General features: G+C 45.9%; 1 protein-coding gene across 2 annotated transcripts in view; it reads right to left on the bottom strand.

The window, feature by feature from the left end:
• Window positions 1–909: 909 nt before the first annotated feature.
• Window positions 910–26,389, bottom strand: part of LOC118401223 (E3 ubiquitin-protein ligase UBR2-like) — a 39,849-nt gene continuing 14,369 nt past the window's right edge. The window contains exons 5-46 of one of the 2 annotated variants that reach the window (XM_035798578.2): window positions 23,697–23,827; window positions 23,426–23,564; window positions 23,262–23,324; window positions 23,014–23,134; window positions 22,682–22,789; window positions 22,415–22,503; window positions 21,002–21,100; window positions 18,484–18,647; window positions 18,277–18,376; window positions 16,475–16,603; window positions 16,150–16,333; window positions 15,979–16,040; window positions 14,798–14,908; window positions 14,586–14,651; window positions 14,347–14,469; window positions 14,193–14,256; window positions 13,874–13,998; window positions 13,357–13,409; window positions 13,008–13,159; window positions 12,160–12,314; window positions 11,954–12,056; window positions 11,634–11,743; window positions 10,624–10,707; window positions 10,341–10,522; window positions 10,029–10,228; window positions 9,707–9,800; window positions 9,052–9,210; window positions 6,820–6,911; window positions 6,568–6,637; window positions 6,313–6,461; window positions 5,727–5,782; window positions 5,534–5,630; window positions 5,293–5,360; window positions 4,929–5,064; window positions 4,616–4,712; window positions 4,348–4,478; window positions 4,079–4,187; window positions 3,683–3,739; window positions 3,128–3,205; window positions 2,674–2,844; window positions 2,494–2,595; window positions 910–2,273 (exon numbers count right to left, since the gene is read on the bottom strand). In XM_035798578.2, the coding sequence (XP_035654471.1) occupies window positions 2,132–2,273; window positions 2,494–2,595; window positions 2,674–2,844; window positions 3,128–3,205; window positions 3,683–3,739; window positions 4,079–4,187; window positions 4,348–4,478; window positions 4,616–4,712; window positions 4,929–5,064; window positions 5,293–5,360; window positions 5,534–5,630; window positions 5,727–5,782; window positions 6,313–6,461; window positions 6,568–6,637; window positions 6,820–6,911; window positions 9,052–9,210; window positions 9,707–9,800; window positions 10,029–10,228; window positions 10,341–10,522; window positions 10,624–10,707; window positions 11,634–11,743; window positions 11,954–12,056; window positions 12,160–12,314; window positions 13,008–13,159; window positions 13,357–13,409; window positions 13,874–13,998; window positions 14,193–14,256; window positions 14,347–14,469; window positions 14,586–14,651; window positions 14,798–14,908; window positions 15,979–16,040; window positions 16,150–16,333; window positions 16,475–16,603; window positions 18,277–18,376; window positions 18,484–18,647; window positions 21,002–21,100; window positions 22,415–22,503; window positions 22,682–22,789; window positions 23,014–23,134; window positions 23,262–23,324; window positions 23,426–23,564; window positions 23,697–23,827 (4,725 nt within the window). In that variant the 3' untranslated portion in view covers window positions 910–2,131. Of the gene's footprint in view, window positions 2,274–2,493; window positions 2,596–2,673; window positions 2,845–3,127; window positions 3,206–3,682; window positions 3,740–4,078; window positions 4,188–4,347; window positions 4,479–4,615; window positions 4,713–4,928; window positions 5,065–5,292; window positions 5,361–5,533; window positions 5,631–5,726; window positions 5,783–6,312; window positions 6,462–6,567; window positions 6,638–6,819; window positions 6,912–9,051; window positions 9,211–9,706; window positions 9,801–10,028; window positions 10,229–10,340; window positions 10,523–10,623; window positions 10,708–11,633; window positions 11,744–11,953; window positions 12,057–12,159; window positions 12,315–13,007; window positions 13,160–13,356; window positions 13,410–13,873; window positions 13,999–14,192; window positions 14,257–14,346; window positions 14,470–14,585; window positions 14,652–14,797; window positions 14,909–15,978; window positions 16,041–16,149; window positions 16,334–16,474; window positions 16,604–18,276; window positions 18,377–18,483; window positions 18,648–21,001; window positions 21,101–21,185; window positions 21,285–22,414; window positions 22,504–22,681; window positions 22,790–23,013; window positions 23,135–23,261; window positions 23,325–23,425; window positions 23,565–23,696; window positions 23,828–26,389 lie in introns of both variants that reach the window. The other variant, XM_035798562.2, reaches the window with a different exon arrangement.

Below are 26,389 nucleotides of genomic sequence, written 5' to 3'. Positions count from 1 at the left end.
AGATATAGTAACATGGCATAAGTCATGGCAGGACATCTGCTGTAAAACGACTAAATGTTCTCGATGCACCATGGCAAAAACTACAGAACTGCAGCTGTCAAGAGGGGGGCCATTAAAACATTTTCCTCGTAGGCGGGCCCCCTCCCAACAGAATTTCACTTAGCGCCCACAAAAGACTAGGGAAGAACACTTTTTGCCTGATTAATGCATTTCCTGTCAGAATGTATTTGTTGCTGCATGTAATTTAATTGTTAAATGAACAAAAATATCACAATTCCAAGATTCGTAAGCCATTGAATCGATTCACTATTGCAAAAACCATTATCATATTATCTAGTTTCTAATCAAAAGCCCACCAGCTCACAAATAGACACCACTCAGGCCTTCCTTCTTTTGATTTATTTTGGTATTCTTTTACAATATAGTACAATGTACTCATTTATACAGTAATTCACATATTAACAAGTCTGACACGATAATAATAATAATAATACAGCCTCAATATTGGGAGCGTGTCAAAGAATGGGGTGGGGGTGGTTACCAGGAAAACATGCCAACGGAGTGATGGGATGAAGAATATGGAGCTTCAGGTCCCAGCATCAGAGAGAACCTGCATCAAAGAGCAGTGTGCGTGTGCGCTTGTGTGTGTTCATTCCTCTAAAGTGCCTTGTGAGCCTGACTAATCTATTCTGTTTCTGAGCCTTAAGGACGATATTTGCCCCCAATGTGCCAGTCCACCCAGCCGTAGCTGTGGAAAAATGGTACAGTCCAGAGGCAACCTTAAGAGGGGTAAGACTTTTATCTGAGACTTTTATCTAAGACTTATCTGACCAAAAAATTAACTAAGATGGAGTTTTATTCCAGGTCGGGTCAGGCAAACCCACTGGGTTTATGTGGGTTTATTTAAAAAAAAAAAAAAAAAAAAAAAAAAACAGGTAGAGGGATATGTTTCTGCATTCTCTTCTCATACAGAAAAAAATGTTTCTGCTGAACATTAAAAAAATGTACAATACAAAAACAATTTCCAAAACAAACAAACCCCATCAATGCACATCAGATAAAATTGACTTCAACCAATCACACACGTACACATTAGCAAAAAAGGAAGGGACAGCCTTGCCTTAAAAAGGCTCATATCTGTGGGCTAAGGGGTTCATTTAAATAGTGTTAAAATACAAAGAACTGACAAAACGCACACATACTCAACCTGCAAAAAGACTTAACACACTCCAACATACACCCTGACAAATGTAAAAACCAGAACACAGGCACTCAGGAGTAAAACACAAAAACACAAACATTCACACCAGTGTGTTACCGAACTTCCTTCCATTGGCTTGTATTCTCTGAGTACTGTGTATTTGGGTGTCCATCAGACTGGAGAAAGTAACTAATGGGGGGTGGGGGGGTCAATACATTTCAGGACTTTATTTGAAATTCCAAATCGAAAGCTGAAAAGCACCATTTATTTTCAATAAGGATTTTTCAGCTCTTATGTTGAAATTTAAATTGAATGGATCCCAATACTGGTAGGGGGCACAATCTGACCTCACCGATCTGATGAGATTGTGTCCCAAACTCTGAAATGAGCTGTCACTGGCTGACAAGAGCAAGAAGGAAAAGCTGGTGCTGAGTCAAAAATGTTTAGCATCAAAGCAATTCCAACTGTAAATAAACCAATACGTCAGCCACCTTAGATATAATTTAATGATATTTGAATAGGCAGAAATTAAATAGCATTCCTATAAAGAAGTTATACTCTGAGTATTCATGTTACACCCGAGCCAGTCCATGGGTGCCCGATGCGTCGGCTATATGCTTGAGAGCGATGTGTGTGTGTGTGTGTGTGTGTGTGTATGTATATATATATACACACACACACACACACAGTCTTTAAATTAAATGTCTTCAAGGGAGAAACAGCAAAAAGAAAAGGAGAAAAACCTACATGCATTCATCCACTCTCAGACAAGGGGGGGCGACAGGTACCCCTTCTCCAATCGGGGGGGAGGAGCGAAAGAGGTGGGGCTGTGTTCCCTTGACAACCATTCCACACCCCCATGTGCCGTGCCTCCCCCCCATTCATATGGAGAAGGGGTGTGTCCGACTCCGGTAGATGTGACCCAAGACATCACAGGTGCTGCCAGTCGATGCCAACCAGGGTTTGGTTGGCTTCCTGGGCATGGCCTATCTCCTCGGTGATGTTGTGCTGGCGCCACAGCTTCTGGATCTTGCGGTAGCGCTCATGGCACAGGTGCAATGGGTTCCCCCGCCTGGATAAACACAGGGACAAACTGCTTTAAAAAAAATGTAAAGAAAATACCCACAATGACACAAAGGCATCTTTCAGCACAGACCAATAACATGTACAGCAATGGGTCTCAAAGTTGGTTCTGGGAGATTAGTGCGCGCATGTGTTTGTTCCGACCTTTCGAGAAGCCATTTTGAGAACCACTACTTGACTGTAAGGAGTGAATGTGCAGGGTCGTTCACCTTAGGCCCTGGTCTGTCTCTCCATAGTCATCCAGGTAAGGAGGAGCGTAGAAACAGCCCTTAGTTTTACCAGCCAGGAACAGAACCTGGCTCTCTCTCACTCTGCAACAGAAGGGACAGAATTAGATTTGCACACTCACGAATGAAGGCACACACACACGCCCACGGTCGGGTCTGTACCTGAGGAAGATGCCTACTCCGGCTCCGCAGGCAAAGGTGTGAGCAGTGCAGGCTCCCACGTCCTCTCCCTCCAGCTCTGTCTGGCAGCAGTAGCTCTGAGAACACAGCATGGAGCCACACACCAGGCACAGGGTGGGCGCACGGGACTTATCCCCACCCGACTTAGGGCACCTGGGGGGGGGGCATAAACACATTTTCACTCACATAGCAGGGTTTCCCGAACTGGACTCCCCCAGGTGCAAGTGTTGGTTTTTGCCCTAGCACTACACAACTGATTAAAATAATCAAAGCTTGATGAGTTAGTTATTTGAATCAGCTGTGTAGTGCTAAGGCAAACACCAACACGTGCACCGGGGGGTCCAGTTTGGGAAACACTGTTCTATAGGACATTTTGTAAGCCTGTGTTGTGAAATCTTTTGAATTACCAATGGACAGTTGTTCTTTGGGTACTCACGTGAAGCTGGAGGCTTGGTTTATGAGGGCACTGTAGTCATCTGGTAGGTCAACCAGGCTGTTGGACTCCCGAGGAAAACTGGACAATGGGAGGATTGGTCAGCCCTAGAGCGCTAAACAGTATCAACAACTACTTGAATTGTATAGTTCTAACACCACTCTGGACCACACAATCATTTATACCAATATCCAACCTAAGTAATCAAAGCCCCAATGGAAAGAAGAGGCGAGTCGAGGCGCAACAAAAAATATAATTGAAAAGGCTGAACGCTCGCTCACCATTAAACTCAATGTTTTATATTGGAGTAATTTAGCACTGTTATCCAGACCGACTTACGGGCCCAATTAGGGTTAAGTGCTAAAGTGCACAATGACAGATGTTTCACCTAGTCAGTTTGGGGATTCAAACTAGCAACGTTTCGGTTACTGGTCCAACGCTCATGACCTCTAAGCTACCTGCCACTTTTTATTTAAGCAAAGGTAAAAAGCTTGATGTTTCTGCCTTCATTAGAATACACCCCCCCATCATATTAGACAGTAAAATAGCAGGACTGACCTCACAAGAACACCACCTCCCTGAAGGGTCTGCTGTATACCTGGGTGAGTGCACCACCTACAGGACAGGAGGACAAAATGCAAGACAAACTTCACTCCAAAAGGTGTTACTCCCCCTCCCCATCATGTGACAATGACACGATCCACTAAAGACACTTGATTATGCATATTTATTGATTTAGAAGTGTGCCGATTTGTTGTTTATGACTTATTGACGATGCACTGTCTATATAATTGGGTCTCATCTTTTTACATTGTACGACATCATTGGTGGAGAGCAATAGGGTCAAATAAACCTGAGCACTACATCAAATCAGCCATGTAGCTGGCACTCCTGAACCAATCAGAAGATACAAGAGGAGAAAAGAGAGTGTGAGTGTGTGAGAGAGACTCTTACCCATGCAGTAAGGGCTCCAGTAGCTCCTGTTGACCGTGGAAGAGCTGCAGCAGGTTGGAGGGCAGACTGAGGTATCCGCACAGCACCTCCCACTGACCAGGACACAGAGCTAGGAGAGAGACACACACACACACACACACACACACACACACACACACACACACACACACACACGGGAGAACATCAACACCCGCATGGCTCTGCTTGGTACCCCGTAGGTGTTCAAAGAGGAGTAAAAGAGAGCGAGTGTGTTTGTGCGTTGTATTGACCATGCAGCTCTGGGGGTGCAGGAACTCCGTGGAGGTGGTGGAAGAACAGCGCCGCTCCTCTCAGGTAGGGCAGGATGCCAGTCTTCACACACCGCCACAGGTGCCAACCAGAGCCCACCTCAGGTAGGGAACTGTCATCACACACACACAGCATGGTTTAAGCACAACGTGTGAATGCCGGGGAAAAGCCGGCTGCTTGGTGGATTATGATAGGCGAGTGCGTATTTCAGGGGAGTTCTCCATGGCTACAGGGTCAGCGTTACCTCACCTGCCCACGTGTGTTCTGAGGGTGTTGTAGAGACGGCAGGCCCCTTCCTCCTCCCCCCGCTCCGCCTCGCCACTCTCCTGCTCCATGGTCACCTCCTCTGTTGACACATGGAATGTCATGTTTGTTTCCTTCTCTACGCCATACGACAGTGGTTGAATGGCAATGACCCTCTCTTCCAACTATCCAGAAGGTAATATCTTAACCGGTGTTTAGACAACTTTCCAACGGTCTGGTAAGCATGCACACACACTCATATTCTTGCAGACCCCGCGCACAGACACACACACAGGTATTGGGTTCCCTCTCTCCTTACCTGGGCCAGAAGTGAGTAGTATTTGGACCATGTGAGCCACAGTGATGAGGTGGAAGAGGTGCAGCTGGACAGCATCCACGCTCAGCCCTGACGAGTCCTGGGAGTGGACCGACCCGTAGGACAGAACCACACTTACCTGAGAATGGGTGAGAGAGAGAGAGACACAGGGATTAGTGTTGACCTATAACACTTATGCACAATGTAAAAAGGTTTTACGGTAGTATCAACAATGGGTTTGTGTCTGATCTGGCAACCCAGAGAGACGTCATGCCACTGGTCATGTATGGCTGTGTGGCTGATGGTATTATTGGTGTGTTGATGAGAACGAGGTCGGGGGTTCGGGGGGGGGACGACGACGACTCACCAGCAGGTGCAACATGTCTACGTCCAGGATACACGGAGAGGCCTCCACCTGGGGGTCTGGAATCAAAGCTACACAAACATACACACTCCATCACTATAACGATGAAACTGTAAACCTTCACCCCCCCCATCAAAATAAATAAACAACCTCAACACATAAAAAGTGAACGTGGCTACAGGCACTGAGTAGGCCATCCTAAATGGAGTGGGTCCTGCAGGTCCCTGTTAAGTCGCTGTCCTACCTGCTAACAGTCGGATGAAGTGGCCTTGCACGGTGGGCTGACAGGCCGCAGTCCAACACGCTGAGCCGAACCTGGCCAGGGAGCTCAGGCAGTCGTCCTGTACACAGAAACACACTCAGCACTGGCGTCGGATCCATCTCTACACGTGGAACTGTTTCAAAGACGGGTTGGAATTAAAGGAAGAGCGCGTTACCTGTCTGCAAGGTAAACTTCCAAATAAAGGCTTCTTCTCATCCACCAACAGTCGCTCTGCAAAAGGAAGCAGAAGAAAAAGAAGGGGGGAAGTCAGTTGAACGTGGCATTGGGACAAACATCTATTCTAAAAATGGGAGTCTATGCTCTAGCGGTGTTTGTGGACCATTGGCAGCAGTTGAAACATTAATTTACCCGTTAAATAATGAAGACATAACTCAATCTCACATGAATGCCTTTGATATGAGTTTTATCGTCACTGTAAACTGTCTGTTGCTCTGATTCGATTATTATCTTGTTCTCTCTGTGTGCGCGCTTTTGGGTTTTTCCATCCGTGTGGGGACCAGAATTCATCAAGGATAGTAAAAACAAAGAAAAAGTCATACAAGTGGGGCCATTATGCTGGTCCCCACAAGGAAATCTGCTATTTTAGTCTTAGGGATTAGGTTTAGGGAAAATAGGTTTTTGAATGGGAATCAATTGTTTGGTCCCCATAAGGATAGTAAAACAAACTTGTGTGTGTGTGTGTGTGTGTGTGTGTGTGTGTGTGTGTGTGTGTGTGTGTGTGTGAGAGAGGGGGTTCTCACCTATGGACTGGATGGTATAGGCACAGCTGCTCCAGCACATGATGGGGATGCGAGGGTCCTGCTCGTTGGGGTGCACCTTAAGGCCAACTTTGTAGGTCGCTGTCCCAAAAGTGGCCAGCATCTCCTTTATGGTGCTGGAGTAGGGATTCCTGAAGAGAGTAAAAAAAGAGGCACGGGCAAGTCAACGTGGTAACTCAAGACTTCAAAATGTCCTGTCTTTCTCTCATGTTCCCTCAGGGGTCAGGGGTCACGTACGTGGGAATGTAGTCCACAGTGAAAACCTCAGGGGCAGGGCACTCTTCTTCCACTGTCTCTTCAACGGTACCTGCACACACACACACCTTAGTGACGTAACTTGAACGCATAGACACAGTAGTGTTTTCGATCACAATTTCCTCTCTACGCCGGTGTAAAATGGGCCTCTGCGTAACAATGACATCGGACATTTGTCGGACGACAGGAACATGTGGTTGCCTTTAACACAATGTTCAGCGTTCCAATACTCACTGACGGGCTGGAGTTTCCGGTGGGCAGAGTGCATGGCCTTTATCTGCTGACCGCTGGTCTTCAGCCACTGACCCAGGCCAGGCTGCTCACAACTGGAGAGAAGGAGACTGTCAGTGGACCTGACAAGGCATTGACCTACTCATTAATACAGTTATGGACAGCATAGGAATTCGGGCTGGCCCTTGCTTCTTCATTTGACATGGTAAATAAACAAGGCTGTTGGTATAGATGAATCAAAGCCTTTCCGATTGATTGATAACCATCCATTTAAGCAGGTAAACGCATTTTCTGTTACAATATTGACCGGAATTGTGTAAAAAGAACCAACACATACATGCCTGAAGGTCATCTATGTGGTTGTGGAGGTGACAACTATTTTAATAAATAAATAAATAAATATATATATATATCTCTCTCTACTCAGCAAAAAAAGAAATGTCCTCTCACTGTCAACTGCAATTACTTTCAGCAAACTTAACATAAATATTAACGTAAATATTTGTATGAACATAACAAGATTCAACAACTGAGACAAACTAAACAAGTTCCACAGACATGTGACTAACAGAAATGGAATAATGTGTTCCTGAACAAGGGGGGTGGGGGGGGGGGGTCAAAAGTAACAGTATCTGGTGTGGCCACCAGCTGCATTAAGTACTGCAGTGCATCTCTTCATGGACTGCACCAGATTTACCAGTTCTTTCTGTGAGATGTTACCCCAATCTTCCACCAAGGCACCTGCAAGTTCCCAAACATTTCTGGGGGAATGGCCCTAGCCCTCACCCTCCGATCCAACATGTTCCAGACGTGCTCAATGGGATTGAGATCCGGGCTCTTCGCTGGCCATGCCAGAACACTGACATTACGGTCTTGCAGGAAATCACTCACAGAACGACCAGTATGGCTGGTGGCATTGTCATGCTGGAGGGTCATGGCAGAATGAGCCTGTAGGAAGGGTAGGAACATGAGGGACGAGGAGGTCTTCCCTGTAACCACAGCGTTGAGATTGCCTGCAATGACAACAATTTCAGTCCGACGATGCTGTGACGGACCCTCCACCTCCAAATCAATCCCGCTCCAGAGTACAGGCCTCGGTGTAAAGCTCATTCCTTCGACGATAAATGCGAATTCGACCATCACCCTTGGTGAGACAAAACCGCGACTCGTCAGTGAAGAGCACTTTTTTCCAGCCCTGTCTGGTCCAGCGACGGTGGGTTTGTGCCCATAAGTGACGTTGTTGCCGGTGATGTCTGGTAAGGACCTGCCTTACAACAGGCCTAAAAGACCTCCAGTCCAGCCTCATTCAGCCTATTGCAGACAGTCTGAGCACTGATGGAGGGATTGTGCGTTCCTGGTGTAACTCGGGCAGTTGTTGTTGCCATCCTGTACCTGTCCCGCAGGTTTGATGTTCGGATGTACCGATCCTGTGCAGGTGTTGTTACACGTGGTCTGCCACAGCGAGGACGATCAGCTGTCCGTCCTGTCTCCCTGTAGCACGGTCTTAGGCGTCTCACAGTACGGACATTGCAATTTATTTCCCTGGCCAAATCTGCAGTCCTCGTGCCTCCATGTAGCATGCCTAAGGCATGTTCACGCAGATGAGTAGGGACCCTGGGCATATTTCTTTTGGTGCTTTTCAGAGTCAGTAGAAAGGCCTCTTTAGTGTCCTACGTTTTCATAACTGTAACCTTAATTGCCTACCGTCTGTAAGCTGTTAGTGTCTTAACGACCGTTCCACAGGTGCATGTTAATTAATTGTTTATGGTTCATTGAACAAGCATGGAAAACCGTGCTTAAACCCTTTACAATGAAGATCTGTGAAGTTATTTGGATTTTTACAAATTATCTTTGAAAGACAGGGTTCTGAAAAAGGGACGTTTCTTTTTTTAGAGAAGCGAGTGAACAGACGGGGTTCATCTCGTGACAACCGATAAACAGTCTGGGGTTGCAGTGGCCATGTACCCACTACCAGTCAAATGTTTGGTTTCCTGACCGAGGGTGCATCTCAATAGTCTGAAGTGTCTTCCTCTCGTCGTCTCCTTCATCGGTGCTAATCTAAAAAGGTATTTGGACGGGGAGAGACAATTCCCATTGAGAATTTACTATAGACCTTCTGCTTTCACCTATCCCCTTTCAGATCAACACAGATCGAGGAAAGGGGAGGAAACAACATGACTTGAGAGACGCACCTCAAAGTAACGTGTGGATGTGAGAGAGAGACAGATTGGGTACCTGCTGGAGCCCATAGTTCGGGGGAGCAGGGGGATGACGGTGTTACTGAGGCACTCGCAGAGCGGACACAGGAACTCCCCGTTCCCCACATCGTAGCTGGTGTGGACACGCAGTCGCTGCTGACGCCGCTGCTCCTTGGCCTGCACCGCCTCAAAGTACCTGCGCACACACACACGGAAACTACTGGCCAAAGTTTTTCCCAGAGAAATTGTATCATTTATGCTTACGCACTTTGCTTTTCAAGAGAGTGGTGTGTGTGTAGCCTGTTCGCCAATCATAAGACATCAAAGCGGCAATAGGCTACAGTTATAGAGCCTCCATGTGGGGCGAAAGTTACAGAATTAAAAGTTAAAGGAGAAGGATAGGCTACGAAGACCAAGAGTCAACAGGAAGGCTGCTACTAGCGTGTCACCTCTCTCTACCTCCTCAGCTCTGGTTAATAAACTAGCTTCATTTGACAGTTCCGCTGCTTTTCTCACTCATGTCAGGTCTGAATCCAGACCCAGGAATGGGTCTAGTTATCCTCGGGTCCATTTGAAACAGGTCCAAATGTTTTACGTCTGCATATCGGGTCCGGATGGCAAAGCCCATGTCCATTTTGGACCCGTGAAGGCCTCTACTACCAGTGTGTTGTAGAACCCGGAGCCTGGCTCACCTCTGCCAACAGTGAGAGTGCATGATGTGGCCACAGCTGCCTGTGTGCGTGCCGAACGACAGGTCAGGGTGCATGAAGAGAGGGTCGTAGTGCTCTGGAAAACATACCAAAAAGTCAAGCAATGCTAGTATATCATTCACAGACAAAAATGCAGAAATAGACAAGACCATGGAAGGGATGTAGGTTGAAGACGCCTGTTGACACTGATCTTAAAATAGTTAAAGTCACAACTTGGAGGATGGAAAGCTGATCCTAGATCTGTACCTAAGGGCAACTTCGACCCATCTGCGACCTAAAGCCCTCCATTCTCTCTTCCACTCACTGGGGTCGTGCGGTGGTCTCGTGCGGTTCTTGGACATGACGGTGGAGCGCTGGACGAAGGCAGCCAGCACCATGGCCTTGCCGTCAGCCCGGATCTCCTGCTCCTCCTGGCACAGGATACACGTAACAACCTGCCTCTTCTCCCTGGGACGTGACCGCCTGGGGCCCACACACGCCAGGGCTGCGTCTGACGACACGGGGCTGCAGGAGCGGTGAGAGACAATCTTTATACGCCTACGGTGGGGATTTGGGTGGTGACATTAGTGTGTGTGTGGTGGGGGATAGAGTTTAAAAACTGTGTGTGTGTCACTACCTGTGCTCCAGTGAGGTAGAGGTGGAAGCATCCAGCTCCTCTAGACTCTGTTGGAACAGCTCCTTGTTCTCGTTGATAAAGTGCCTCTGCATTTCCGACATCTGGGCCATGACCTTCTCCCTTCGCAGGCGGGCCATCTCCGCCTTCCTCTTCCTCTCCTCCTTGTCCTTGTCGCACGCTGTCTGAAAGAGGGGAGACGCAAATGTGTCCGTACACTTTTCGATTCAAATTCACGGAGTAACCACAAGAAAAATTGCCTCCTCATAGGATGTGCTCGACCCACCTCTTCCTGACCGCGGCTCCCGCTGGTGGTCACGGTGGAAGTGGAAGCGCTACGCTCCCGCATCATCTTGATGCCGGCCACCGTCTGCACAGGGACACAATAACGTTACCTCAGCAAACAGGGGGGGGGGGTACAAAATATATTCTAATAATAAATCTTTGTATTCTGATATTGGAAGTCATCGTAGATATGGATTAGTCATGAGGACCACTGGTTGCATGCGGTCCTATGCTGCCTCCTGGTGGCCATGGCATGTATAATATTGTACCAACTTGAATAGATGTCACCCTTGGATGAGATGTCTGGACAGCGGGACAGTCCCGAATTTTGACCCTTTGTAACAACCAAACAATCATGTCTCGGATTTTATCAATACATTAAAAAAATAAATGTTAAAAAAGTACTGTATTTCCTATTCATTTGATGAGAATAGACATTCCAACCAGTCTCTTTCGGGCTAAATTCCAGCTAAACTTGGAGAACAGTCAACTACTTACAAAAAAATGCGCGTCTAACGAAGAGCTGCAAAAATAAGGAAATATCCGTATTAGACTGAAAGGTAATTTCGTCAAACGTTTAAGGGCCTCCATCATCATTAGGCTACTTCACTTCAAAACGGTATTTTTTTAAATATATTTTTTTAAGTCTCCCTTCCTAACGGTTTACATTCCCTGAGACCAACCAGAAATGTTTCCTTGACCAAACAAGCAGTCTCATTTATGCATCACCAAATTTTGCGCAAGGCAAAAGAGAAGGCAACATGTGCTTGAATTAGCTCGCTCAGTCCAGCGGGATGGAGATTGTGAGTGGGGGGGGATTATTAATGTTTTGGCTATACTGTCCCGCAAGCATTTCACTACACTCGCATTAACATCTGCTATCCATGTGTATGTGACAAATACAATTTGATGAAAAATCAGCCCGTTGTCTCGCATTTGGGTATTTAAAATGTGGTCACCCCAACCGTAAGATTTGTATTGGTAGTGGAGGTTGTAATAACAGTGACCTACCTTGAGGAGCCAACGGATCATGCCCTCGTGGACCTCCAGATGAGGGGCATTCTGTAGGTTCTCCAGGAGGGCCAGGACACTGGCTGTGTTACTGGGGGCTTCCCCTGGACCTAGAACACACAAACACAGCAGTATATACACTAGTTAAAAAATAGTGGAAATATTACAAAAAAAGTTGCCATTTAAGGAGAGAAAGTTAGCAAAACAGGTTCTGGACTTCAGGCTAACAATCCACTCCTTGTAATCCACGTCATGTTCAGCATGACAAGGAGTGGAATGATAACTCAGACTGGTACCCAGGCTAAGAGAGAGAGACTTACGGGACATTTTGAGGGTGAAGTTGAAGTAGACGTCGTTGTCCTCACTACTGTTCTCTAACTGCTGCTGTTCCTCCAGTAAAGCCATGCCTATTAGGTGGAGCACCTGGAGACGGACAGACACGGTTATGTACAGCGATACCTCGACTGGTCCCGCGAATAAACATAGGACACTAACACACGCAGAGCGTGGTCCTGGTCTCTCTCACCCTCTGCAGCATGGACTCAGACCAGTGTCCTGCGCTGGGCTCCACGGCCCACTGGAGCACGGCTCCCAGCATGCCCAGCAGTACGTCACACTGCAGAATGTTCACCAGGCTGGCAAACAGCGGGCAGAACGGGGGCAGCACCGGAGGAGGGAGGGCTACAACACAGACTTAAACTGAGTGAACAAAACATTAAGCACACCTTCCTAATAGTTTCACCCAATCATTTTGCCTTTGGAACAGCCTCAATTAGTCAGGTCATGGACTCTACAAGGTGTCAAAAGCGTTCCACAGGGATGCTGGCCCATGTTGACTGCGATGCTTCCCACAGTTGTGTCAAGTTGGCTGGATGACACACACGGGAAACTGTTGCGCATGAAAAACACGTTGCAGTTCTTGGCACAAACAGGTGCACCTGGCACCTACTACCATACCCAGTTCAAAGACACTTAAATATTTTGTCTTGCCCGTTCGCCCTCTGAACGGCCCACGTACACAACCCATGTCTCAAGGCTTAAAAATCCTTCTTTAACCTGTCTCCTCCCCGTCATCTACACTGACTGAAGTGGATTTAACAGGTGACATCAATAAGGGATCAAAGCTTTCATGTGGACTCACCTGGTCAGTCTCATGGAAAGAGCAGGTGTTCCTAATGTTTTGTACACTCAGTGTATATAGTCAGAGCAAAGCAGCACTCGATAGACAGCTGCAATACCACAACCAATCACCACAATGTCTGCAACAATCGCTTATAATCAATTACAGTTAATACTAACTTCCAAGATGTTCTTGTGTACCCACAACCAATCACCACAGAGATGAAGCAAGTGTTTCTCGTTGAGACGCTCTACCTGTGTCCTCTCCGTTCTGTCTCTTCAGCTTTCTCTGGGCTTCCTCTGCCTTGGACTGGTCAGCCCGGGAGTAGTGGTGGAAGTAGAGGTTGAACTGCTTGGCACACTCTGGCCTGAGCTCATACAGCCCTCTGCCTGTCACGCCAGGCTTCCTGTGGGCACAGAGGGCATGTGTGATCAACATGTCACACAGCTGGACACAACGGGGCACGTCATACGTATCCAATTGTCAGATCTTCATTTAGCCAAGTAAACAGGAACAAACTATTTTACGTTAACAACCTGGGTGGTCAGGAAGTGGTCAGTTGAGACTTAATGTAACATCAAACAACTGAAGAAATCTACTTACTTAAACGAAGCAACACAGTCGATCACTCTCTCCATACCAGTCTCCTTGTTCTCCTAAAGGATAAAGTGTCAGACACATACAGGTTGGCTTTAGTACAGCCTCATTCCTAGCGGTCATTTGGCCAAGCTTAATCTCATGTGGACTACGTAAATATATCTGACCAAATCACTAAACATTTTAGTTCTGGGTTAACCGTCCGAGATTACTAGCTTCGACTTGCACCCGTCCTGCACCGCCAATAGGTGTCAGGCTAGTCAAATAGATACACTATTAATCCACTTGCAGAGAGAACGTCACACCCAAAAGTGCAGATGGCGTGTAGATCATGGGAAATAGGAGCCGTCTAAGCAGATGCCACGACAGCTTACGTAACTAGTTAAATATTGTTGGCTATAACTCTGTGTTGAGATATTCCAAGTGGAAACTGCAGCCGGGAAGTCAGCCTGATCTAGATGTGGTGAGACAGGGAGGGAGGGAGGGAGAGGCAGAGAGAGAGCGCGCGAGTGAAAAGCCTTACGTTTTCAGGCAGGGCTTTGACCAGCTCACTGTGGGCCATGGGTCTAATACAAAGCTGGTGAAGGATCTCCCGCTTGATCTCGTCACAGCCTTCCACCTGGCCAATACCAGCTTCAAAACGCTCACCTGAATACACACATACCCGTCAGGTACTGTAGCCAAACCCCAACCATTTACCAGCCAAACCCCAACCATTTACCCATTTTAAAACATTTAAAAAATGTCAATAACATAAGGAAACAAGTCAAACAGAGGCTCAAAATACAATGTACGCTGAAAAAAAAACCAGTCCTCGTGAGCGGTAGCGTAGTGGCACTCACCCACAACCATCATGATGAGGTGCAGCATCTCCTCCGTTAGGGTGTTGTTCTGCTGGACCACGTCCTGACAGAGGCACAGGGAGTCAGGTCAGTCCGAGATGAGCAAGAGCATAAAAGCCTAATCTAAGTTGTCATTGTCAGCGAGAGAGCAGACCTTGTTGGCGTTCTCCCGGTTGTATCTCTTCCTGCAGTCGGCGGAGCTGAAGATGTGGTAGAGCTCGAAGCGGCTCAGGACTATCATCAGGAAGTGGTTGGGATCCATCATGGAAGCGCCGGCCTGTAGAGAACGATAACGGCGACAGACGCGCGCACGCTCTCGTTAAAGCCCGAAGCGCCTCTGTTTAACGTTAGCGTCATTAAGTTGTCAGCTGAAACAACAAAAGAAAAACTGACCTGCAGCATAATGAGGTCCTTGTCAAACATCTCCACTCTGCACTTGACATTGTGGTAGTAGTAGATCTGCAACCAGAGTACACTATGAACTACCTTCATCATAAATGCCACAAGAACAACAACGCACACGTGTTAGTGCTCTGATACACAGGGCAGAGGGAAAAGAAGAAAAAAAAAAAAGGTATTATAGTGATGGAAGGGGACATTTTTACCTGATTGACCAATGAGAAGCCGTTTCTCCTCCACATCCCAGTGTGCACTTGGGCACAGAGGACCAGGCAGCGAAGGGGGTGTTCTATTAGCATGGGGGGGCTTAGCTCACTCTGTAGACAAATGAGATGCATTTATTAGAAAAGACACATGTTTTGCCAAGGCAAGCTGCTACAGAAATACACAGACAACTCCTGCATGCTTACCAGTAGGGCTCAATGAGATCAGAACGTTTAGGTTCAAATGTTGGTAAACTATTTCTTCCCATTATAAGAGCAGCAATGCGCACACGGCAAATGGCTATAATGTTCCAACATGCAAACCATTCGCGAAAAAAAAAAAAAAAACATTCTCAAAAGTGACCGCAAATGCAATTATGCATGTAATGCTTTATTTAAAAAAGGTACATTTTTACGGTAATAGTTCTCTTCCCCAAACTTGAAACTCACACGCCACCTATGTATGCCAATTAGACTCTACACCAGTTGAGTCATGTGCTTCATTTTAAGAAGTTAATTGGCAACTTTAGTTTAGAAAATATAGGCCTATGGGCTAAGCTACATGACGTGTGTGCCTATGATTAGAAAAAGTCGCAAAAAAAAGTGATATGGTAATATTGTCACCAATCAGACTATTCTTGATTTAAATCTTGTCTATACATATATTATTAATATGTACTATTATTTAGTGTATCATTTAGTATATGCGTGAAATTCATTTTGATTTGGACCATTATCATGCATTTCCACACCAGCCAGGTAGGCTATACTCCTGTTGTAATGAGAAGCAATGTGCTTAATATTAAGAACGTTGAGAAATAAATATAGTAGGCCTAGCCCATAGAAAGCTGATGGGATCCTCTTTTTAAAATGGAGGACATCACTGTTTCCTCACGCAACTGCATAGCCTATAGAAATGCTGCGCAACATGAGCTCATGGGCTCTCATGAACATCTGTTTGATTCAGATGTTCAATGACATTTGCATTAATGTCAGGGTGATTCGAGGGACAATAGAGTGCAAAGCACCAGACAAGTAGGACATTTGGTAGGCTACTAATGACCATCAGCAGCATCAGAGCTTGGAGAAGCCTAATTACCGTGACGAATAAGTCACGTGGAATTTGACTGCGGTCATGACCTCGTGACCGCCGGTAATACGGTCACCGTGACAGCCCTACTTACCAGCGGAAGCTGTTCAGGGAATCTGTAGGCCACCTCCATCTTACTGAGGAGAACGTGGAGACCTAAACAGAAAAAAAGCAGTGACCATATTAACAAAAGGGTAGAATGTCCGTCGATATCATAGCCAAAGCATCAGTGGGTATGTCATTCAGCTGTGTGCTAGTGTCCGACCTGCAAGTAAGCGGGACACAGGCAGGTGGATGCTGACTTTCTCCTGAGACACACAGTAGCGGATGGTGTCCACAGAATGTCCACACATGCTCAGTGTGATGGGCTGCTCCCCGTCGGCAAAGCCACTGTGGCAGTGTGTAAGGGCTGTCAGGCACTTCTTATAGGCTTCAATCAGCACACGCTCCTGTACACACACAGGAAGAAACATTTTTAAAAAACGTAGGAACCACAGGTGAGAAAAGGCAGGTGCATGTTTGTGAGTGACCGACAGAGAGTTTGTGAGAGAAAAGTGTGTGAGTGTTCATGTATATGTCAAGTCACTCACATCTGTAGCGCACCACTCCTGTATCATGGAGATGATGTGTGTGAGCTTCATCTGCAGGGTGAAGGCTGCCTCCCACTCAGGCTCCATCTCAATGTGCTGGCCCACCTGCCTCACAACCGGGTCCATTCCCTGATGAGGGAGAGACAGAAAGCACAGACGCTGCTAAACACCACCCCCAAAATGAACATAGGAGTAGAGGTCGACCGAATATGGATTTTTCAACGCCGATACCGATTATTGGAGGACCAAAAAAGCAGATACCGATTAAATCGGCACGATTAAAAAAATAAAATAAATGTATTTGTAATAATGACAATTACAACAATACTGAATGAACACTTATTTTCACTTAATATAATACATTAATAAAATCAATTTAGCCTCAAGTAGATAATGAAACATGTTCAATTTGTATTAAATAATGCAAAAACAAAGTGTTGGAGAAGAACGTAAAAGTGCTATATGGGCTATGTAAGAAAGCTAACGTTTCAGTTCCTTGCTGAGAACATGAGAACATATGAAAGCTGGTGGTTCCTTTCAACATGAGTCTTCAATATTCCCAGGTAAGAAGTTTTAAGTTGTAGTTATTATAGGACTATTTCCCACTATACCATTTGTATTTCATTCACCTTTGACTACTGGATGTTCTTATAGGCACTTTAGTATTGCTAGTGTAACAGTTTAGCTTCAGTCCCTCTCCTCGCTCCTCCCTGGGCTCAAACCAGCAACACCACGACAACAGTCACCATCGAAGCAGCGTTACCCATGCAGAGCAAGGGAAACAACCACCCCAAGGCTCAAAGCGAGTGACGTTTGAAACGCTATTAGCGCACGCTAACTAGCCAGCCATTTCACGTCGGTCACACCAGCCTCATCTCGGGAGTTTGAAGTCATCAACAGCGCAATGCTTGACGCACAACGAAGAGCTGCTGGCAAAACGCACGAAAGTGCTTTTTGAATTAATGTTTACGCGCCTGCTTCTGCCTACCACCGCTCAGTCAGATACTTGTATGCTCAGTCAGATTATAGAAATACAGGACATGCTAGATAATATCTAGTAATATCATCTACCATGTGTAGTTAACCAGTGATGATTGATTGTTTTTAATAAGATAAGTTTAAGGCTAGCTAGAAACTTACCTTGGCTTACTGCATTTGCATAACAGGCAGGCTTCTTGTGGAGTGCAACGAGAGGCAGGTCGTTATTGCTTTGGACTAGTTAACTGTAAGGTTGCAAGATTGGATCCCCTGAGCTGACAAGGTGAAAGTCTGTCTTTCTGCCCCTGAACAAGGCAGTTAACCCACCGTTCCTAGGCCGTCATTGAAAATAAGAATGTGTTCTTAACTGACTTGTCTAGTTAAATAAAGATTAAATAAAGGTGTAAAAAAAAAAAAATGTATTTAATAAATAAAAGCAATCGGCAAATCGGCGCCCAAAAACACTGATTTCTGATTGTTATGAAAACTTGAAATCGGCCCTAATTAATCGGCCATTCCGATTAATCGGTCGACCTCTACATAGGAGTCAGAAATGCATTCCTCTGACCTAAATGCCTCGTTCTTATCTGATGTGAAAGAACTGGACAGGTGGAAGCAAGTTCTACTATCATATTTCTTTCACCAAATCTTATTTTGTAGGGCAGTGTAGGTGAATGAGGGGAGACCGAGAGGAAGCACCTTTAGACTACAGAGATACACATAGACACATCGTCACTCTGTTCCATAAACCCGTGTAGTCTCAATCAAGCTCAGAGGGGTTACGGACGCGCAGTCCCCCACCACGAACAGTGACTAGTTCTAACCTGCATGCACTTGAGCAGCTCCAGGAAGGTGTCCAGGCCCTCCAGGAACTTCTCCCTGAGTTGGTCACTCCACTCTGTGGGCCGACTGATGAGGACATACCTGCGTGCACACACAAACAACATTGTTTACAACACACACACTGGCTTTGTACAACACTTACTTAACTAATCTACACACACAGCCCAGTGTTAGCACAGTCATCTTACTTGAGGTCTCCGATGAGGCTCTGGACGCGGCGGAACTTGAAAGCCTGCTGGGCGGTGTAGCGCTCAAACTGGAAGCGGCCCTGCAAGTCGCGGTGGCGCAGGTGGTCCACAAAGGTCCTGATTATGGTGGTCATCAGGTTCTCCTCGGTGATCAGCATCCGCGCCTGGGCCAGGGGGAGAGGATGAGGGTTAGAGGCCTCAAGTAGAAGGACATTCCGGAGTCAAAAATTGCCCCTAAACACAATCCAGGCAAATCTATGTAAAAATATGACAATATACTACAGACTTAAAAAGGGATATTTCGATATTCTGGCATTTCGGCCCAATTTACCCAGTCGTGGATACCGTTTTTATGTCTCCGTGTGCAGTATGCAGTAAGTTACCGGTTATACTACCACACCTGTAGACTTCCAGTCATTGCGCTAATAATAGTTAGCATTGGCTCGTAAAACTACCACTAACATCCTTCATACTGTACCGCACGCAGAGGTTTATACAGTGGGGCAAAAAAGTATTTAGTCAGCCACCAATTGTGCAAGTTCTCCCACTTAAAAAGATGAGAGGCCTGTAATTTTCATCATAGGTACACTTCAACTATGACAGACAAAATGAGGGGAAAAAAATCCAGAAAATCACATTGTAGGATTTTTAATGAATTTATTTGCAATTATGGTCGAAAATAAGTATTTGGTCACCTACAAACAAGCAAGATTTCTGGCTCTCACAGACCTGTAACTTCTTCTTTAAGAGGCTCCTCTGTCCTCCACTCGTTACCTGTGTTAATAGCACCTGTTTGAACTTGTTATCAGTATAAAAGACACCTGTCCACAACCTAAAACAGTCACACTCCAAACTCCACTATGGCCAAGACCAAAGAGCTGTCAAAGGACACCAGAAACAAAATTGTAGACCTGCACCAGGCTGGGAAGACTGAATCTGCAATAGGTAAGCAGCTTGGTTTGAAGAAATCAACTGTGGGAGCAATTATTAGGAAATCGAAGACATACAAGACCACTGATAATCTCCCTCGATCTGGGGCTCCACGCAAGATCTCACCCCGTGGGGTCAAAATGATCACAAGAACGGTGAGCAAAAATCCCAGAACCAGATAGCTGGGACCAAAGTTACAAAGCCTACCATCAGTAACACACTACGCCGCCAGGAACTCAAATCCTGCAGTGCCAGACGTGTCCCCCTGCTTAAGCCAGTACATGTCCAGGCCCATCTGAAGTTTGCAAGAGAGCATTTGGATGATCCAGAATAAGATTGGGAGAATGTCATATGGTCAGATGAAACCAAAATAGAACTTTTTGGTAAAAACGCAACTCGTTGTGTTTGGAGTACAAAGAATGCTGAGTTGCATCCAAAGAACACCATACCTACTGTGAAGCATGGGGGTGGAAACATCATGCTTTGGGGCTGTTTTTCTGCAAAGGGACCAGGACGACTGATCCGTGTAAAGGAAAGAATGAATGGGGCCATGTATCGTGAGATTTTGAGTAAAAACCTCCTTCCATCAGCAAGGGCATTGAAGATGAAACGTGACTGGGTCTTTCAGCATGACAATGATCCCAAACACACCGCCCGGGCAACGAAGGAGTGGCTTCGTAAGAAGCATTTCAAGGTCCTGGAGTGGCCTAGCCAGTCTCCAGATCTCAACCCCATAGAAAATCTTTGGAGGGAGTTGAAAGTCTGTGTTGCCCAGCAACAGCCCCAACATCACTGGTCTAGAGGAGATCTGCATGGAGGAATGGGCCAAAATACCAGTAACAGTGTGTGAAAACCTTGTGAAGACTTACAGAAAACATTTGACCTTGTCATTCCCAACAAAGGGTATATAACAAAGTATTGAGATAAACTTTTGTTATTGACCAAATACTTATTTTCCACCATAATTTGCAAATAAATTCATTAAAATTCCTACAATGTGATTTTCTGGATTTTTTTTCTCATTTTGTCTGTCACAGTTGAAGTGTACCTATGATGAAAATTACAGGCCTCTCATCTTTAAGTGGGAGAACTTGCACAATTGGTGGCTGACTAAATACTTTCTTGCCCCACTGTATATATTTAAAAAAAAAAAAAATGTTTTAAATGGTATTGACGAGTTAATCCGACTCTGGGTAAGTAGAGTCTCGCAGTATCCCTTTAAAAGTACACTACAGCATTAGCATACAACTGGAATAGCATACTTTGCTAGGGTGATCACAAATCTTTAACAGTTTGATTTCTATAATAGTTATTGTGATAAACACAAGAAATGGGATCCTATAATGTTGTTTTATTTAAGAAACATCTAAAACATCAGTTTGGCATGCAACACCCTTTTCAAGGAATCAACGACGAGAACGGAGATATTCTGAACATAATGAAGATGACACACTCGTGGTTAAGACGGCCATCCTTTCACTCTATGGACGTGACATCAATTAACAGTCTAAAAATCCTTGTGGTTCTCAGCATGCGTCCCATCTCGGGTGGTACTCACGTCACCCCGACCCGTGCAGCCTGTACTCACCAGGGAGGGCACTGTGAACATTTGCACCGAGAGGTCAGTGACCGAGAACTCTCTGTCGTGGTCATCTTTCACATAGTCGCTCTGCAAGCGCTCATAATTCTAACAGCAGTGGAATGGGGGAAGACAAGAGAAGAGGTGTGTGTTGAAATGTGTGCGGTCAGGCATGGAGTTTTGGGTTACTCACCATGGTGGGGACGGTGAAGAGCTGAACTGACAGAGAGGTCACTGACACTACACGCTCGTGGTCATCCTCCATAAAATCTGTCTGGAGGCGCCGGTAATTCTAAATGACAAGGGGGACATTCACCTCCTGGTCAAAGGCCGTGGGCCCCACTCCCCCAATACCTTTCTACGCTCTGGTGAGCAGTTACCCCTAGACACAGATCTAGGATCAGCTTACTTGCCAAATCTCCTTTTGGAGAGGGAAAGCAAAACTGACCTCAGATGAGTGTCTACGGGCAACTTCATCCTACTCCCCCTACTAAGCATCTAAAGCACTCTGATCCTTGACCACCCAGGTCTCAGAGAGCATAGATACAGAATCACTAAATAGTATCAGAGACCAATTGAGTCTAATCAAAAAGTTTGGATTCAATATTCCTCCACGCAAGACTTTGGGCAGTCAATCTTACCCAATATCCGGTCTAAGTCTTAGCTCATGTGATCTAGTGAGTGCATATCTATGCTCTCAGGTTCAGCTCAAGACACCTGTAGAGCTTTGAGTTTGGGTGTGTGAGAGCAGAGCGGACAGCCTAGGATTTTGGGTTGAGGGGTCCGACAGGGACTGGGCATGTGTGGGGTTGTGTTACATGTCAAGCAGGCTGAGAGAAAAGCCTGCTGTAAAGCCGGCTGTCTTTCCATCCTCTCAGCTATGCCACCCAGGAGGACAGAGTAAAAGGATGTGATGGGCGCAGTTAACGCCTCATCCAGGCCTCGTGCCAAATACCCTCAATCTGCTGTTATGATAAGACTATACCCGCTTTGGTGTGTGTTTACATGACCAAATGGGTATGGTGTCAGTCTCTGTCAGAGAGCTCATGGGATGATCTTTATGAAAACACTCATATTCATACAATACATTACATTTGTTTGACATATCAATCTTCAATTCAAGACAGTATCAAATTCTCTTCCAGAGCTATACGCTAACAGTATGTTTTAGGGATGTTAACGGGTAACTATTAAACCGGTTAGCTGGCGAAAATACATTTGACCGGTGGCCGGTCATGCTTGTCGGTCTATCGGTTCAGTTGCATAATTCTGTGGAATTAAAATCACGCTCGCTCAGCAATGCTGAGCCTAGTTTGAGGTTGCGGAATAGACTACCACCTGTAAAAGGTGGCGACTTCCCAAATAGCGGTGCTAGGCGGCCATAGTGGCTTATCATATTAAGGATCAAAAGAAGAAGCTTACTTTTGCGAACTGGATAGCAAACAGCTTCTTGTATTTGAGGTCCATGAGAAGGCTGCTCATAAAGAGCTGGTGGTAGACGTTCCTGGCTCCTAGAGTAGAAATGAGGTGTTAAGAGTCAGAACTCATGGAAGTGTTTGTGTTTTATGCGCATTGCAGGAGATAGGGTTGGGGTCGGTCAATACCCATCCCAAAATCTGAGGATTTTTATTATTGAGTGAAACTGTTCCCAAAGCTGTCAAGAACTAAAAAGATGCAGTTCCTCCTCACCTTTCCACATCTTGGAGTCACAGAGCATGAGCGTGTCCACCAGGGAGGAGTTCTCACCCTCTGGCCCCCTCTCTAGGCCCACCTGACACAGGATCCTCCTCAGAGCATCTACACACACACACACACACACACACACACACACACACACACACACACACAGTGTCAATGGGCCCTCAGGCACACACAGTGAACACACGGGTCCCCCCCCACCCCCAATAAACATTTAAATATTGTGTTAAGTTGTTTATATTTCAAGAGGACACTGAGTGCACCATCCAACGACAGGTAGACAATACTCACGTTAATAGTATGTAGAGTGGAAGGAGACTGACCTGAGTATCCTATGACGTGGCCCAGCCAGTGGAGGGCTTTGAGAGCGAAGCACTGATGAGCCACCACCGAGGAGTGCATTACCTGGACCCGCAAGGGCTTGGACTGACGACTCGTGTTCCTCTACACAAACACACAATTAATATATAGACACTCATTGAAAATGACTTAACAGATTAATTGGTAGCAGCGGTATGATGTCATGAGATTTCAATGAGATACATCCAGATCCCCAAACCAGGCTACTCACCACAATGACCGACTTGGCCAGCTCACAGAAAGCGAAGTCGCCAAAGCGCACCGATTTCCTTCCCTGTATAGCAGGAGATGATTACACACATATCAAGCCATTAGTCAATGATGCCGTAGGTTTGCAGGCTACACACACACACACACACACACACACACACACACATCTCTGTCCACTGTGGTGGCGAAGCTGACTGCTTCTTTCTGGGTGCAGTTGACCGCCTTCTGAAGGGTGTAGATGACTTGCTCGTAGGTGTGCACCTCGTCATTGAAGAGCATGCAGTAATAAGTGTCACTTCGGTCTCTGAGAAATCAGAAGCAGACAAACATGACTATCAACTGGATATAGATGGAAATTATTGGGTTGTCATGATGACCAGCAAGAACATTAAAACTGATCACAAATTACTTTGTGTGTGTGTGTGTGTGTACATACGGAGGCTCCAGGCCCAGGGGCAGTTCATCCTCCTTGTCCCAGGTGAGCATGTCCACGGCGTATTTCAGCACAACGGAGAAGACATTATAGCAGCGGGCAATCATGTCTGTTGAGAGGTGGGCCAGGGGATCCTGAAAATAGACAATTAAATAATGATCAGCGAAATACACAGCACATTCAGAAAGTATTCACATTTTTTAAATGGTTTAAATCTACACACAATATCCAATAATGAAGCAAAAACAGGTTTAGAAATGTTTGCAAATGTATTACAAATAAATAAAAAAACAGAAATATTAAATGTACATAAGTACTCAGACCTTTTACACAGTACTTTGTTGAACCACATTCGGCACTGATTACAGCCTCGGGTATGACGCTACAAGCTAGACACCTGTATTTGTGGAGTTTCTCCCATTCCTCTCTGCAGATCCTCTCAAGCTCTGTCAGGTTGGATGGGGAGTGTTGCTGCACAGCCATTTTCCATCTGGGCTCTGAATGGGCCACTGATGGACATTCAGAGACTTGTCTCGAAGCCACTCCTGCATTGTCTTGATGTGTGCTTAGAGTCATTGTCTTGTTGGAAGGTGAACCTTATTTCCCAGTCTGAGGTCCTGAGCGCTCTGGAACAGGTTTTCATCAAGGTTCCCTCTGTACTCTGCGCCGTTTATCTTTTCCTCGATGCTGACTAGTCTCCCAGTCCCTGCTGCTGAAAAACATCCCCACAGAATGATGCTGCCACCCCCATGCTTCACCGTAGGGATGGTGCCAGGTTTCTTCCAGATGTCACGCTTGGCATTCAGGTCAAAGAGTTCAATCTTGGTTTCATCAGACCAGAGAATCTTGTTTCTCATGGTCTGAGGTTCTTTAGGTGCCTTTTGGCAAACTCCAAGCAGGCTGGCATGTGCCTTTTACTGAGCGGTGGCTTCCATCTGGCCACTCTACCATAAAGGCCTGATTGGTAGAGTGCTGCAGAGATGGTTGTCCTTCTGGGAGGTTCTCCCATCTCCACAGAGGAACTCTAGAGATCAGTCAGAGCATCCATTGGAGTCTTGGTGATTCCAAACTTCTTCATTTAAGAATGATGGAGGCCACGGTGTTCTTGGGGACCTTCAATACAATTTTGGTACCGTTTCGTAGGATCTGTGTCGACACAATCCCGTCTCGGAGCTCTAGGGACATTTCCTTCAACCTCATGGCTTGGTATTTGCTCTGACGTGCACTGTCAACTGTGGGACCTTATATAGACAGATGTGTGCCTTTCCAAATCATGTCCAATCAATTTAATTTACCACAGGTGGACCCCAATCAAGTTGTAGAAACATCAAGGATGATCAATGGAAACAGGATGCACCGGAGCTCAATTTCAGGTGTCACAGCAAAGGGTCTGAATACTTATGTAAATGTTGGTTTTTTTCTAATACATTTGCTAAAATGTCTAAAAAAAACTGTTTTTGCTTTGCCATTACGGGGTATTGTGTGTACAGTCGTGGCAAAAAGTTAAGAACGACACAAATATGAATTTCCACAAAGTTTGCAGCCTCAGTGTCTTTAGATATTTTTGTCAGATGTTACTGTGGAATACAGAAATATAATTACAAGCATTTCATAAGTGTCAAAAGCTGTTATTGACAATTACATAAAGTTGATGCAAAGAGTAAATATTTGCAGTGTTGACCCTTATTTTTCAAGACCTCTGCAATCCGCCCTGGCATGCTGTCAATTAACTTCTGAGCCACATCCTGATTGATGGCAGCCCATTCTTGCATAATCAATGCTTGGAGTTCGTCAGAATTAGTGGGTTTTGTTTGTCCACCCGCCTCTTGAGGATTGACCACAAGTTCTCATTGGGATTAAGATCTGGGGAGTTTCCTGGCCATGGACCCAAAATATCGATGTTTTGTTCCCGAGCCACTTGGTTTTCACTTTTGCCTTATGGCAAGGTGCTCCATCATGCTGGAAAAGGCATTGTTCGTCACCAAACTGTTCCTGGATAGTTGGGAGAAGTTGCTCTCGGAGGATGTGTTGGTACCATTCTTTATTCATGGCTGTGTTCTTAGGCAACATTGTGAGTGAGCCCACTCCCTTGACTGAGAAGCAACCCCACACATGAAATGGTCTCAGGATGCTTTACTGTTGGCATGACACAGGACTGATTGTAGCGCTCACCTTGTCTTCTCTGGACAAGATTTTTTCCGGGTGCCCCAAACAATCGGAAAGGGGATTCATCAGAGAAAATGACTTTACCCCAGTCCTCAGCAGTTCAGTTCAGACCCTTTGCTGTGACACCTGAAATTGAGCTCCGGTGCATCCTGTTTCCATTGATCATCCTTGATGTTTCTACAACTTGATTGGGGTCCACCTTTTGCAGAATTTCAGTCTGTCTCTGATGTTTTTCCTGGAGAGAAGTGGCTTCTTTGCTGCACTTCTTGACACCAGGCCATCCTCAAAGTCTTCGTCTCACTGTGTGTGTAGATGCACTCACACCTGCCTGCTGCCATTCCTCAGCAAGCTCTGTACTGGTGGTGCCCCGATCCCGCAGCTGAATCAACTTCAGGAGACAGTCCAGCAAACACCAGGACCTTCTTGGGCGCCCTGAAGCCTTCTTCACAACAATTGAACTGCTCTCCTTGAAGTTATTGATGATCCGATAAAATGGTTGATTTCGGTGCAAATATCCTTGCCCGTGAAGC

Source organism: Oncorhynchus keta, chromosome 2, assembly GCF_023373465.1.
Source record: "Oncorhynchus keta strain PuntledgeMale-10-30-2019 chromosome 2, Oket_V2, whole genome shotgun sequence".
Lineage (NCBI taxonomy): Eukaryota > Metazoa > Chordata > Actinopteri > Salmoniformes > Salmonidae > Oncorhynchus > Oncorhynchus keta.
The sequence above is the reverse complement of the archived record's forward strand: the minus strand, read 5'-3'. Positions and strand labels throughout refer to the sequence as shown.